Source organism: Monomorium pharaonis, chromosome 9 (genome assembly GCF_013373865.1).
Source record: "Monomorium pharaonis isolate MP-MQ-018 chromosome 9, ASM1337386v2, whole genome shotgun sequence".
Taxonomy (NCBI): Eukaryota; Metazoa; Arthropoda; class Insecta; order Hymenoptera; family Formicidae; genus Monomorium; species Monomorium pharaonis.
The window spans coordinates 7,370,291-7,385,065 of record NC_050475.1 but is presented as its reverse complement, the minus strand read 5'-3'; the positions used below and the strand labels follow the sequence as shown (position 1 = coordinate 7,385,065).

General features: G+C 29.3%; 4 protein-coding genes across 9 annotated transcripts; 2 read left to right on the top strand and 2 right to left on the bottom strand.

Annotated features, from left to right (window-relative positions):
• Positions 1-26: 26 nt before the first annotated feature.
• Positions 27-4,427, bottom strand: LOC105838002 (SET and MYND domain-containing protein 4). 5 transcript variants are annotated; one of them, XM_036291626.1, is made up of 6 exons: positions 3,493-4,427; positions 2,196-3,335; positions 1,784-2,082; positions 734-892; positions 526-669; positions 27-448 (listed from the first exon to the last, which is right to left on the bottom strand). In XM_036291626.1, exons 2-6 carry the CDS (start codon positions 3,265-3,267, stop codon positions 194-196), a joined length of 1,929 nt encoding a protein of 642 aa, XP_036147519.1. In that variant the 5' UTR covers positions 3,268-3,335; positions 3,493-4,427; the 3' UTR covers positions 27-193. The 5 variants fall into 5 exon arrangements, with proteins under 5 accessions (XP_036147519.1, XP_012538700.2, XP_012538701.2 ...); XM_012683246.3 differs by having other exon boundaries at positions 4,155-4,427; XM_012683247.3 differs by having other exon boundaries at positions 4,159-4,427.
• A 223-nt stretch (positions 4,428-4,650) lies between these two features.
• LOC105838009 (protein OSCP1) lies at positions 4,651-7,107 on the top strand. Its single transcript, XM_012683261.3, is given in 5 exon segments — positions 4,651-5,370; positions 5,373-5,507; positions 5,865-6,184; positions 6,260-6,537; positions 6,605-7,107. Coding segments are annotated over 5 exon segments (1,197 nt in total). The 5' UTR covers positions 4,651-5,279; the 3' UTR covers positions 6,978-7,107.
• LOC105838008 (enoyl-[acyl-carrier-protein] reductase, mitochondrial) lies at positions 7,013-9,984 on the bottom strand. Of its 2 annotated transcripts, XM_012683260.3 has the most exons (6): positions 9,559-9,693; positions 9,278-9,347; positions 8,265-8,501; positions 7,965-8,186; positions 7,573-7,803; positions 7,013-7,484 (listed from the first exon to the last, which is right to left on the bottom strand). In XM_012683260.3, exons 1-6 carry the CDS (start codon positions 9,561-9,563, stop codon positions 7,254-7,256), a joined length of 996 nt encoding a protein of 331 aa, XP_012538714.1. In that variant the 5' UTR covers positions 9,564-9,693; the 3' UTR covers positions 7,013-7,253. The 2 variants fall into 2 exon arrangements, with proteins under 2 accessions (XP_012538714.1, XP_012538713.2); XM_012683259.3 differs by lacking the exon at positions 9,278-9,347 and having other exon boundaries at positions 9,559-9,984.
• Positions 9,985-10,237: 253 nt separating this feature from the next.
• On the top strand, positions 10,238-13,572 carry LOC105838004. The gene is made up of 6 exons (XM_012683254.3): positions 10,238-11,048; positions 11,421-11,701; positions 11,912-12,086; positions 12,176-12,634; positions 13,219-13,319; positions 13,425-13,572. Exons 2-5 carry the CDS (start codon positions 11,458-11,460, stop codon positions 13,295-13,297), a joined length of 957 nt encoding a protein of 318 aa, XP_012538708.2. The 5' UTR covers positions 10,238-11,048; positions 11,421-11,457; the 3' UTR covers positions 13,298-13,319; positions 13,425-13,572.
• Positions 13,573-14,775: the final 1,203 nt, after the last annotated feature.

Below are 14,775 nucleotides of genomic sequence, written 5' to 3'. Positions count from 1 at the left end.
TACATCCATAAAAAACTTTTCTAACATCTCTTTAAAAAATATTTTTTATTTAAAAACCTCACATATATGTAAAAAATATTAACTTTCAAGAAATGTCTATAAAATGTTTTTTTTATACAATTATCATGCATAAATAAAGATGATAACAATAACGTTGTTTTATCAAAGTCTTATAAAAAAAAATATATAACATTTATGTTCGTACTTGTGGTATCTCATATATATTTCCGCTCAAGTCATACATCCGTTTTAAAGTTTCGATAACGTTATTCATCTCTTCACAAGGCATTGGCGCGCAATCGTGCAGTACTTGTACCATTTTCAGTAAGTCTTCAATAATATAAGATTTATCTTGAATGTTGCCCTCTGTCGCTAAATTAACGAATATATTAAATTTTCTTAACGCCTTTTTTATCTTAGCCTTATCCGACGATTTTTTCACTAAAGTCTGTAACCAAAATAAAATTATATTAATATTGCAAAATGTATAATAATTTTCTTGTTATTGATAAAATTTGATTGTACCTTATATGATTTTAATTCGTGATATAGAGGCCAATCTTCCTGACAAGGTATGCAATCACAAGTAAAATAATACTGTTTGAGTAGCTTTTGCTGCCTCATTTCTTTCGACATTATGGCATAATGTGTGCCATAATTATCTAATAACTATAACGAAATAAAATGTACTACAAACAATAAGTCAATTTAAACAATACAAATATTTTGATACCTGTTCGCCTTTTTTAATGGGATACATGGCATATAATACTATATGCTCAGGTTTCGAGTGTCTAAATACATTTGGATCGCAGCTGTGATTAATTAAGCTCAAAAATGGCATAGAAGCTATACCTCGTTCTACATACTCCAGATCTTTCATTTCACCAAACTGAAAATATCATTATATATTATACATATATTAAATTAATAAACCAACAAAATAAAATTATAAAAAGTAGATAAGTAAATAGAAAAAATAAATTGAATAAAAAAATTATTTACATCTAAAAAAAAGTGAAAATAAATTAGATATATAAAAATATAAAGTCACTGCATCAGTCAATGAAAAAAATTTGATTTTTAAGTAAAAAAATGATTAGATCTAAAAAATGTAAATATGTAATCTTTATTATTTTAAAATCTTATTTCACGTTTTAAATCTAATCGAATATAGCGTGTTTCTCGATATAATATTCATTTATATTAAATAAACTAATAGAATATACATTTTTAAGAAACTTCAAAAAAAAAAGTTTAAATTTATGTTAATTAAATTCTAGAGAGCTAAGAAATTTTATATACATGTGTGTGTGTGTGCGTGCGTGCGTGCGTGCATGTGTGTGTAAATTATATAAAATATGTTTTAATATACTTTTAACTCTATTTTTAAATTAAATTAATTTATAAATATATAAATAAAAATTATTAGCTGATATTGCAGTACAAGAAAATTACACACACATACACGCACACACACGCGCGCGCGCGCCCGTTTAATAAAAATGTAGTTTTAAAAAATAATAAAAAAAGAAAATTTAACAAAATTTTTTTTTATATATACATATATACACAATAAAAAATCATATATATAATAAAAATATATAAAGACCTTTAAACTTCAAACTATTGGACAGTTTTCTTTATTATAATGCAAATATGTGCAAAAATTTTAAAATAACCGGAACTCTAACATTAATTAAACTTCTACTCCTTAAACAGTTATTTATTAATGATTAATCAATGACTGATACAAGGACTCTATTATAATAAAATACATAACCGATATCAGAGTATATACAGTGTGCATATTGCAGGGGATTGTTTGTTGATGTCTTAAAATAAGACTGCCAAAGAATGTAATGTCATTGTTTTCCGCCAATGAACTTAAATCCTCTGATAATTTAGCACCAAATATCACAGTGCGTGTAGCTAAAAGATATAAAATAAAGGAAGTATCCAAAGATCTCTTAAAGAGATCAGCGACGGATCTTTTCTCAGTATTCGTCACAAGACTATACACACCAATGTATCTATCACTATATAGTTTTCCATCTTGAGAAAAGCCCTTCGTCCGTGGATCTGAATAATAATAATATATTATAAATTACTCTATGACTTAAGAAAAAAATATAAATATTAAATAAAATTATGTGTGTGTGTAATAAATCTTTTATTTAAAAAATATTAAATACCATCATGTTCATCAACTTCTTTTAGCAATGTCCTTAATTCCTTAATTCCACCAGCTTCTCTCAAAGCAAGCACAGCAAGCCTTATGCTGCACAAATCAAGATTGTAGAAGGAATATTCCATTAAATCGGGAAAGACAGCGCATTCTACATCATGACATTTTTTCCATTCAATATTTCTGCATTCTTCTGAGCAATACATGGCATAAGTGCAATAGTTACAAGGTATGTTTGCCCAACATACCCTTAAACAATTTGAGCAATGCGTCTGCCCATTTTCTTGCTGTAATATTAATGAATAAGGTTTCTCTACAGCAATTACTTCCCCTGGACGAATGTCACGAGTAGCAACAACGTGTCTACCGCAGCGTTCATTATACTCTATGGCTACTGCGTCTGATGCACAGGGAACTTCATTATTGCAGGATGTAATAGTAGGTAGAGAAGATACCAATGACTGAGCTTTTATGTCAGTGCATAATTTCTTTTTTACACTCTTATCTTGTAAAATATCAAGTTTTGTTCTTAATTTTTCTCGACTTGTGTCATTTAGAGACATCTTGTCCAGCCAGTACTGCACCTCCTTAAACATGTCATCTACAGAAGAATTTCCCAAAAGCATTAAGCATTCCGTTTTACGCAGATAAAGCTTTGCTTTCAGATTATCGGGATAATTTAGGGCCAATGCTCTGTCAATGTCCTGAATGCACTCTGGATGCAAACCCAACAGAAACAAAACAGCCGATCTATTGGCATAACCAAGAGCTAGCTGCTCGGATGGGCAAGGCGCAAATGCTATGCTCTTTGTATACAGCTTCAACACATCAATGGATGTCTTACTGTTGACGATACCTTTGACAAAGACCTTATTGCCCTGCTCCCGTAATTTCTCAGATTCTTTGGCATTTTTTGGCATACCGGTTACATTAGGAACTAAGTCATATTCCTGCATTATGTTCAGAGTAAATACCACGCGTTCCTGATCAGTCTTTAGTTTTTTATATTGAGCTGACAGTTCAAGATGCTTGCCTGCCGCAATTAATCTAGCATTCAACACATCCTGTACTTTATCCATTTTGTTTTCTTTTAGAAGTACTTTAATCTCATATCACTTTAATATTCTTGCATTTACATGTGTAGAATCTAAAAAAAGACATGATTACCATTATAAAAGGCATTATACAGAGTATATTCTTCAGTATAAAAAATTAAAAGCAATATTTTCAACTTATTTCAGAAAGAAAAAATCCTAAATATGTCATAAGCTGCTTTATTTTCAATTTAATATATATATAATTACCTGTATGCATAATGCTCATAACAAATATAAGAATATTTTACTGAAAAATTATTTTTAATATCATATATATGCCCACAAAATTTGAATTAAATATCTTTAAATCAAACTTAAAAAATTTTTACATTCAATTTAACACCTTGTATTTCGAAAACAAAGTAATCTAGGACATGTTCATATATTTATAGTTCATATATTTATACCTTAAGACTTACATTGTGTATTCAATTATTAGTGTTTTCAAGAGAGATGTTCAGATATTTGGATTAAAAAGTTTATTCTTATACTACAAACTTTCTAGCTATTTAATTTATCCAATATTTTCTTATTAAACTTACTTATATTATATTTATTAGAGGCTATCACGAAATGCAATGTATTTTTATCTTATTAAAGTTTGCCGGTATTCGTAAACAAAACATGATCAACGAATAGTTAGGTACTGAGCAAAAGATAACTCTAGATAACTCAACTGATATTCACTGTACAGTGTATGTGACGTAAACTAATAGATTTTCAATATTGACAGTGAATATCGGAACCTTTAAAAGTAATTTCATTTCTGTAACAATATCTTACTAGGATCATAGTTTATCGCGAACAACAGAAAACTCATTCGGCCAAATTATAAATAAAATGGAAACAACCATTCCTTTCTCTCTAACCTACAGGATTGCTGTAACCACGATTGACGAGAAGACGAGATACCATTAAAAGTCGTCAGCCGCGGGGGCCGGGGCCTCCCTCGGAGTCCTCGAACCTCGGACTCTCGGACAAATCTTCGTCACTTTTATTTCAGAGAAGTTCCTCTCTGCTTATACCTTATACCAAAGAAATTGAGAAACCTCGAACCCTACCCCAGAGACCTGGCGATAATTGAAGAGCGATGACATTATCGACTATGAATATAAATTTGTGATTAATATAAATTTATTTAAATATTTTAAATAATATATTATTAAATTCATAAGTCTTTATTAATATTTAAATGCTTTGTAAATCTATCATTAAATTTAAATTCATGACTTTTTATTATACAAATGCTTTGTAAACACGTATGTATATTTAATGCTATAATCATACATATATTGCTGCAAAATTACTATTTTTTATGCAATCATTTTTATAAATAATTAAAACTTAATTACTTAAATAATTAAAAATAAAACTCATAAATAATTAATTGCCCTGCTCTCTCCTATAATATAACTAATATAAATTATAATAAATCAGAGCGTAATTAAATCAAATGTAAAAGTGAAAGCAATACTTAGAAGCGTTAACGCTTCTTTTATTATTTTAATTTACGTTAAGTTTCATTAACACTTCTATTTCTCCCTTTACATTCGACTTACAAAAAAACAGAAATGTAGCAAACACTACATACTATTTTGTAGCAGAGAAATCTGCTCGATTTCTATTGCTAGTCTGCTGCTATAGAATATGTCAACAGAATGTTTATATCAACAAAATATTAACAGAATAAGACCTCAGATGAGCGCAGTCTGCTAACATTTTCTCATCATCTGTTACCAATCTGCTGATATTCTGCCAACATTTGCTAACTGGATAAAAATCGTATAAAATGAGAACTTGTTAATTTTGTTGCAATAATATTTTTTGTCACAAGAAAACTAAATGCATTTTTCCATCAATTTTTTATCAGGCACGATAGAGAAAAGCAAGACAGCGTTATTATTTCCCTTTTAGACTCAATCAGATTTCTTTCCAACTTCATATATTAATATGAAGAATTTCCCTATGGTTTATAGTCAGCTGTAGCTTATATTATGTACACCTACGTCGTCAAGACGACGCATCGACTCTTTCACTTTAGTAAGGCATACGTGTACTTGTTTGATACATGTATCACTGACAATAATCGTCGAAGATTGCTTTCGTAAAAATGTCTTTGCATTCGACACCCATCCTGTATTTAAATATGGGCGGTGAAATGTTGTACGTTTTACGGCAGAGGCTGAAAGCGCAAAAAATCGACATCGACAAAACGATACAAGGTGAAACTATATATATTCGATAGTACTTTCGAATATTTCAATTGCTTCGTAAATATTATGTGCTAATTTTTCTATTGTAATTAATAATTGCACTGATAATCTGTTATAACAATTACATATATATAGTAATCTTTTATACAATTGTAGTATCATCTTTTTTATCATTCATCTAAATCATAGAAAAAAATATATATCTTATTTAATAAAAAAATTTTACGACTAAAAAAGATAAAAATTGTTTAATCTTCTGATATTATCAAAGTAAAATAAAATATATGACAACGTTATAAAGTCTTTCTGGATATTTAAACGAATGATATGCTTCGCCAAGACTAATTTAATATAGTTTAATTGCAGTATTGGACGACGTAACAATCGCTTTACTTAATCCTAAAATACTATCGTCAATTTTCGAAGAATCGCCAATGATTGGAGTATCACAATTACGTGTTACTTTGGAGAGTGTTGCTCATTCATCCATCATGAAGTTGGATAAGGGTAGTATGGACAAACTCTTCGACCTGATGATCATGATGGTGAAGTATCAATTGAAAGTAGCCACTGGACCCAGAGAAGTCATTCTCATCACTTTGAATCATATAGACGGGATGCGCGATATGGTCAGCGATGTAAATGCGCAAAAGTGCGTGAGCATGGTGCATCAGATGGTTGTTAACGTAAGTAAAACACAGTATAATCAATTTAATAATGTTCAAATCGACGAAAACTTTTGCCAATTTTTCGAAGCGCAGTTTTACGGCTGTCTGACTTTCGACGAGGTTTGGAATGTACGGCAATCTTGCCTAAAGGAATTGGAACCGTATAATGTGCGAGTCTCAATCCTCTTGCGACGTGGTCTGCAAAACGAAGATGCCAGCTTCAATGTAATACCTCAGAAATATGACGAGAAATATGATGAATATAAGAACACCTTAGCTACCATGAGGCTTAGAGATGCGAGCCCTGAAACATGCTGTGGAGGATCCTTCGATACCTTTGGTGATAGGAAAACGTTATTGGGCAAAAATATGTAAGATAAAAAAGTATACGCAACTGTCAATTATAGTATGGAAAGTAATTACTTATTTTTTATATAGATATTTGCCAACATACGGCATAATAGAAAATACAAGGCGAGACAGTCAACAGTTCTTAAGAGACTGCGGCGCGAAAGCAGAATTAGGTATGCTGGCTGTTCAGCTCGGGACTGAGGAAACCAATTATGAAAGACCGTTCACACTTAATTTATTGTCAAACATGGACGAGGAAAAAGATATAAATAATTCAAATAAAGAAATTGATACCGAAGAAAACAACGGAAAACGAAACAACGCAGAAAACGGAAAGCCAAAATTGAATGAGGACTACAAGGCTAAACTTGACACTGTATATGCGGATTTTTTCGAAGATGAACATGAAAATTTGAAACGTAGTATGGATTTGCTAGACCTTCTTGATGAAATCGAATAACTCGAGATTTTAACTTAAGTAAAACATAACAATTATTTTATTAGCATATAATTTATTTTCCCTATATTCTCTTGCATATTTATATACACCGATATTTCTACTAGAAATAAACATACTCCCATGTGAAAAACTATTGTACTTTACAAAATATTTTAGTTTGTCTCAATCTATGCGCATAGTGCAGAATCCTAAAAATAGTAACTTTAAATGCTATCAAATGCACTGGCAGAAGTTACGAAAAAGTAGAAAACGGATTCTCTATATGTAAATAAAATTTTAAAATTTTGTTAAATCTAAAATATACTTCACGCCCGTTCGGCCATCGAAGCTAAGCGCCTTAGCGATAGCTTCTTGATATTCGCAAAAAGGTACTAGTTTATATGGTGGCGGTTGCAATTTCTTATCTTTAAAGAAACCTGCTAAATTATTAAACATTTCCACTCTCTCCTGGGATTCCATATTTGCTTTTGTCCAGGCTGTCATCCAAAATCCTTTGAATGATATATTCTGAAAATATATTGCACAAATTAGATTAAATAAAATCTAGTTTAATTAGTTTTCGCAATTGTCAATTATAAATGTAGTAATAAAATACTTTAAATATAAGTGCGGATACTGGTACAGTCAACGGTTCTCTGGACATGCTACCATAAGTCACCATAATACCACTATGTGTGAGATGTCTCGTTATTTCATGCGCACTCTGTCCACCAATGCAATTAAGAGCTAATTTTGGTGCAGGTAATTTTTTATTCTTAAACAATTGTGTATTTCGAACTTCCTCTTCAGTTAGCACTTCATCGGCTCCTAAACTTGCTAGTTGATTCTAAATAATTCATAATATTGTATGTATAAAAATATTATATTTATAATATGACAAAAATCAGAGTTGGAAATGTTATTTTATAAAAATAACTATAATATCAGTTACAAGTAATGCATTATTTCCCAAACCTTGTAAAAAAACTAAAACAATTGATATTATACCTTTAATTCATGTACATTTGGCCTATCTCTAACAACACTGACAGATTTATAATTCCATATTCTGCATAACTGAATGACCAGTTGACCAACCGCAGAATTGCCACCATTTTGTATCACAGTATCTCCAGGCTTTAATGGAACAAAGTCCTTGAGCATTCTGTATGCTGTGCATGGATTTACATTCATCATACTTGCTACAACTAGATCAACGTCACTTGGTATCTATAAAATCAAATTAAGACATAATACACATGCAGCAAATGCTATTATTAAAAGATGATTTCATAATAATGTACACACCTTCATAAGATCCTTAAAATTATAATTAGCTTGCGTTCTCCAGATTCCAAAATTAGGGCCATTTGGTACCACCCTGTCTCCAACACGCAAGTCTTGAACACTAGATCCAACTGCTACTATTTCTCCAACGCCTTCGTTTCCTGGTACTGCTGGTAGAGAAGGCCTGCTGGGATATTTTCCTTGTATTGTATTTATATCGGCTGGATTCACTGGAGATAGCAGCCATTTCACTGTCACCTATATGTTATAAATTGAATTAAATTACATAATTAAAAACTTATATATAAATATGAAAGCAGACAAAGGATAATAAATAAAATTGACCTATTTTGATCCCTAAAATGGCAAATAAAATTGATATTTTTTGTAGTTTTTGAGCTACTAAATTCTTAAAAAAAATTTTTAATTTATCAGAAAAGTATTAAAATCAGCATATAAAATTAAAGCTATAAAAACTTACTATAAAGATAATATAATCATTTTAAAAAGTAAAGCTATAATACTATAATAAAATGAGCAATATTAAATAAAAATCAATTAATATGTAAACAATATAATTAATAAATAAAAAAAAGCCTTATTGAGTCAAAGCAGATCTTGGTTCTTAAAGATATTTTTGTACAAATTGTCAGTAGCTAAATATTACAATACCAAATATTCTAGGAGAAAGTCCTTAAAAGATAAAACAATGCTATTAAGTATTATAATCAAGATTAAATAATTGCCATGGTAATATCTTTAGATATTAATGTCTTGAGTTTTCTCAAGCAGAACATGAATTATAGTAAGTACCATTTAAATTACAATATTAGGGATAATTATCATGTTTTATTAATAGAAAAACACCAATTAACTCTCCATGGATCAGCTCGTTTAGCTAAATCAATTGGATCACTGGTAAATAATTATATTTTCCAAAGAATTTTTAAAGTTTACAAAAATCTAAAAGTTTTAATATACCCTTTTAATTTCAGAATACAATTATACAATTATGTAATTCAAAACATTTGTACTTTTTTTGATACGTGTCCAAATTTCAGACGCAATGAGAAAAATTGTCTGGATCTCAAACAACCAATTAACCTGTAAAATATGTAAAGCTCATCAGCAATAATAATACGGTTACAACATTTATATGTTAATTTTAATATTTCCCCGACAAAGTTTTTTAAAGATTAAAATTCAATTCAGCAATTCAGAAACTACAAAAAAACACATCGTTTTTGCTCGCTCTCCAAGTGCCAAAATCAATTCATTTTACTTATCGTCCTTTAATCGCAATAATAATAATTACTTCATTGCCTGCTGGTTGTTCTATTGTTTGTGTCGTTACTTGAAGAACCTCGACGGGATCACCGTATTCCTTGTATAACAGAGATTTCACACAGCCGGTATTAACCGCAGCGCTCATTTTTCGAACGCTCGTCAAGTTACTTCTAACTGTTCGTGAGATCGACAAAGTCAATTGGCTTGCAAACATAGCTACTTCGACGTGTTACGACTTTGACGTTCTTTGACATTCGTTGAGAAAATGTCAAGTGACAAAAACTTGCCGTGCAGGTTATATTTTAACGTCGTCCTTGGTCGTCAAACTCCCAGACACTTCCAGTCGCTCTGCGAGATTTCGCATTTCGATCAAGAGATGTGCGATTTATCGCTACAACCGCGACTGTTTTGAATTGTAATTTGTGTTTAATTGTATTACAATTGGATTTTAGTTGTAAAAAAATACAACTCAAAATCAAATATTTATTCACAGAGTATCAGGAAAATTGTAAAACAAAAATTATCTGTCTCAGATAATTTTAATGTTGTGATGAATGGGCGCACATTTTGTTCCGATTAAAAATTTATTTTTAGAGATTATGAGATTTAACTAATTTGCTAGAAATTTTGTTTTTTTTAATTTGTGAATATAATGTACAATGTGATATTTAATAATTTAGAACTTAAAAAATATATAAATTTTTAGTAAATTTAATTTATACAATATTATAGACATGAGTGAACAATTGTTTTTATTTATGGCAAAGTATGGATCAGTTAGAAATGCAGTATTATATATTTTATGAATAAACATTTGTATATGTTTATAATTTAATAAATATTAAATCAATTATTTATTTTAATTACATATATGTAGCATTCTGTAGTTGATTAATTTAATTAAATTCTTACGACTTAAGATTTATTGCATATATTGAAAATGGATCTGCATAAGCTCCTCACACAGAATGCGAAAACGTTTGTCGTGTGATTGGTTAGGCCGGATCTACAATAGGTGTAGTAAGCCTTAAGCCATAAGGAATTAACCAATTATATTTGATTATTCTTCTCATATTCAATTATAATTGGTCAATTTCTTATGACATAAGGCTTACTACCCTATTGTAGATCCGGCCTTACGTTCAGAAAACACAAGTAATCAGTGAGCGGTTAGTGATTATGGTATCTTTACTGTTAGATCTAAATTTAGACCAATTATATTAGCGAATTATTCAACTGTTGTGCAACGGTTGTGTTTTCTGAATGTAGCATTGTAGAAAGCAGAATATGATAGCCAATCATTGTTTTGTTTTTATGGTAAAACTATAATTTTATTGGCTATCACTGTTCTCTGCCGCGCTAAGAAACTTCCGCGACGCGTTGTGTACAAAAACCAACATGTCGTAGCCGTAAGTCACGCACAAGGATCGACATAAACGTATGCCGTATCAATTTATTGCGTCAAAACTTTTGTAATTAGAACGGTTACTTTGCTGAGAGGAGGATTCATATTTTATGGTAAATGATATTACATTACATTTTATAGCTATTTTAAATATTTTAACATTTTAAGCATAAACGTGTAACAAAATAATCTTGCTTTGATTAAGAAACATAACCTCACTTATCTATCACATCCTTTATACATTATAAAATTTTTATATATGCAGTAAATTTTTAATATAATTTTATATATTAATATTAGCAATTTTTATTTATTTTGTTGTGTAGCTTGTTGTGTTTAAAGAATTTGTTGTATTTAAAGATTAAACGTTTAAAGATTTTCATGATATGCTTAAAGTTTTTCTATAAATAAAAAAATGACGCTAGAAATATTTTCTTCGATTACAGTTATTTAATAAATATGTTTCTCTATGTTTTTTCTACAAGCTTTCAGTGATATTAAAAGTTATAGAAGTAATAAAACATGGGAGATCATCATTATACATCCTTAACTGATACGTACGACTCAGATCCAGTTGTATATTTTGAAAATATGGAGTGTTCACCTGAAATTATTGTTGAAGAAAAAGAGGGTGACGATGTACTCATAGAATTGTATAAGGAACGAAAATTTTTATATGATAACAGTCATCAAGATTTTAAAAATAAACAAAAAAAAGAAAATGCTTGGCTCGAAATTTCTAATATTATGCAACAGAAAGACATGGGTTACTATATTTTTTTCATAATAATAATATAACTGTAGATACATTCCGTTTTCTTTATGAAATCCATAATGCATTATTTATCCTTAAAATTTAGTGAACAATAATAAATACTGAATTGTATACATGAATTAGAAAATATATACTTATGTACATTTTAATTCTATGAATTGCTATGAATAACTAAATTAATATTTATTATATTTTTTGTAGGTAAGTACTACACACCTGAATATTGTCAAACAAGATGCACTTCTCTAAGAGATCAGTACACCCGTGAAAAAAGAAACATGAACGATGATTACAAAAGTACAAATACTTCAAGACGCAAAGCATTTGCATTATGTAATCAATTATCTTTTCTTGACAATTTTATTAAAAGGAGAAGGTAAGCAGGAATTAAATAATAAGATTAAATATAATTAAAAATAATTGCTTTTCAAAAGCTGAGAATTTTTAAGAAATGTTCTTCTTTAGAACTTGCCGCTATCTTCAAAGAACAAAAAACATAAAAAATAAAAAAATGGTAATACATAAAAAGAAAAGTAATAATGAGTCTACTGATGGATTGAAGTGTACACAACAAAATGTTATTAAAATAGCTCCGAAAAGACATAGTGCATGTCAAGATAAATCTCAAGATATGGAAAATGATGAACAAAATCATGATAAATGTAATGAGGAAATAAACACTTCAAGATTAAAAAGACATAAAACAGATATAAACGAATCACAAAGTATTGATAATAAGTCCACAAATAGTGCTAATATGAATTCTCTCGAAAGCACGAAAGAAAATTCTACAAATAATACAAAAACAATTGATCAGTCATTTGTCAACTATATTTGCGTACATTTAGAAAATATTCCAGAACCTGAAAAATCTACAAGAAAAAAGATGATAATTGATGCCCTTACAGCACCACTACCTAAAACGTAATAAGAAATATTGTATTTTTTTAACTTATAGAAATACTTTCAATGTTTCATTAAAATAATCTGTCTTTAGAATAATTGAGTTGCTTGTATTGTTAAAAGGTAGTTACTATAAAAGTAATTTATTGAAGTTAAGAATTTTATCTTATTTTTTGATTATTTGTAGGTAACTACATATATAATTATTTTGTTTTTACAGTTGTACATTTTTTAGAGTCGCTAAATTATTTTTAAATGCTTTTTCTATCTTAGTAGTATATATTTTCAGGAAATATATTTGCATATTTTTTGTAAAATTTAAGATTTAAATTTAATGCAATTAAATAATTTCAGTATTCTATAGTATTAGCGATATTTTTTAAATGTATTAAGGCTAATAAAGACCGACATGTAAACTATAACAGTCGCAGATGTGAAACATGGCAAAGAAAAATATACACAAATTATAAAAAGCTATTGTTTTTACGTATACGTTTTTCTCTTTTTGTCTATGCCATAGCAGACATAAACACTAACATTTTATTCTCTGCTTTAGACAAAGTATTTAAAAAAGATATATATCTTCTATTGTTACTTTTTTACAGCTGTACCTTTTTAAAACGTTGCACATGTGAAACGCTGATGATAAAGTTATTTCATCATTTGACTGCTATACATCAGTAATTATATTATTAAAAAGTGCTAGGTAAATAGAGAAATGTTTTAATAGATCAAAATTATTATAAATAATAAATAAGTGCTTATTTAGATATAGAATTAAACATTATTTTCATTCAAGATTTTGTTTTAGGATTTTTGATTCAAAACAGATTAAATGATATATGCCAGAGATGATTCTTCTAAATAAACTACTGTATATTTACACAAGATCGTAAATGCAAGTTTATGCAAGCGAACGCATTTAATTTGTAATAAATATAACATTTTTATTATATAAATAGATTGTATTATATTTATTCTTTGCATAAACTCCTTTACAACATCATATTGCCACACCATACTTCGCCTGTAGAAGCTGTAACATAATTCTAGAATTAAAGGTAAAAATCACAAGAAATTATGTGCAATTTTCACAAATTTGAAACACATTGTTTTACAAAATACCATATTTTATTAACAATATATTCAAAAACATGAAATAAAATACAACTTATATTTTATTATCTATATTAAAATTTACTTTAATTTTATACTTTAGACAGGCACATTCGCTATCTATTTCACGATGAATCGTCATGCTCTTTCTGCATTAGAATGTCATTTATACTATTACACCACTTGTAAATATAAAACACAACTACATATGATACGAATAATGTTTTGAGCTGAACATCATGATGTGGACAATTTAACCAAGATAAATCCATATGCGTATACAACTCGGTTTCCAATATTAACGCTGTATGATGTACATAACAGACGCTGCTCATTTTTGGTGTTAATAGATTCTCGGCGATCTCAAATGTCTGAATTAAATCGTTATTACTGACTAATTCAGATTTTGTAACATCTGTCAGAACATTCTTACATGTATTACATCCTTTGATACGTGAATTATTAAGGATTTTTGTGGCAATAGAGTTGCAAATGTTAAGATAATCACGCGTTACCAAAGACCTCTCCAAATCTAACAATCTGTCATTGCACTTAGTTTTTACATTATAGACAAATTCTTTTAATGTAAACAACAACGATCCGTCTATTTTATTCTCGCTGTTATTCTCCACGACACGAGGTGACGTTAAATTGTTGATTAATAACGTTTTGAAGGAACTCTCGAATTCTGCACATGTGGGATTGGTATTTCTTATGCCGAATGATCTAATCTGCCCAAAGAAATGTCGAAGGCAATCCTGGTTCAAAATTCGAGGCTTTAAACACTTGAATTCGTACGTTTTCAAAGTCATCGTCAATTTGCGTAATCCTCTTATAGTAGAGATCCAATTTTTCAAAACGTTTGAATCTCTCAATTGATTTTTTTCTCTCCGATCGACAAACCGCATTCTTTGTAGCCTCTTTATTGCCCTTTCCCAGAATGGAAAATGCGGACTGTTATGCGAAATGGCAACTCTTAACGATTTTTCCGGCTTTAACGTGTGTCCATTCACAGAATCAAATAATCGGTCAAAGAAAAGTATTAT

Coding starts and splice junctions, on each gene's coding strand:
- LOC105838008 (XM_012683259.3), bottom strand. CDS start 9,744: ATGTTTGCAAGCCAATTGACTTTGTCGATCTCACGAACAGTTAGAAGT. Junction 8,502..9,558: donor AACAACCAGCAGGCAATGAA/GTAATTATTATT, acceptor TATAACATATAG/GTGACAGTGAAATGGCTGCT. Junction 7,804..7,964: donor CAAATGTACATGAATTAAAG/GTATAATATCAA, acceptor TGAATTATTTAG/AATCAACTAGCAAGTTTAGG.
- LOC105838004 (XM_012683254.3), top strand. CDS start 11,458: ATGGGAGATCATCATTATACATCCTTAACTGATACGTACGACTCAGAT. Junction 11,702..11,911: donor TATGCAACAGAAAGACATGG/GTTACTATATTT, acceptor TATTTTTTGTAG/GTAAGTACTACACACCTGAA. Junction 12,635..13,218: donor ACAGCACCACTACCTAAAAC/GTAATAAGAAAT, acceptor ACTTTTTTACAG/CTGTACCTTTTTAAAACGTT.
- LOC105838002 (XM_036291626.1), bottom strand. CDS start 3,267: ATGGATAAAGTACAGGATGTGTTGAATGCTAGATTAATTGCGGCAGGC. Junction 670..733: donor CCATTAAAAAAGGCGAACAG/GTATCAAAATAT, acceptor ATTTCGTTATAG/TTATTAGATAATTATGGCAC. Junction 449..525: donor ACGAATTAAAATCATATAAG/GTACAATCAAAT, acceptor TTTTGGTTACAG/ACTTTAGTGAAAAAATCGTC.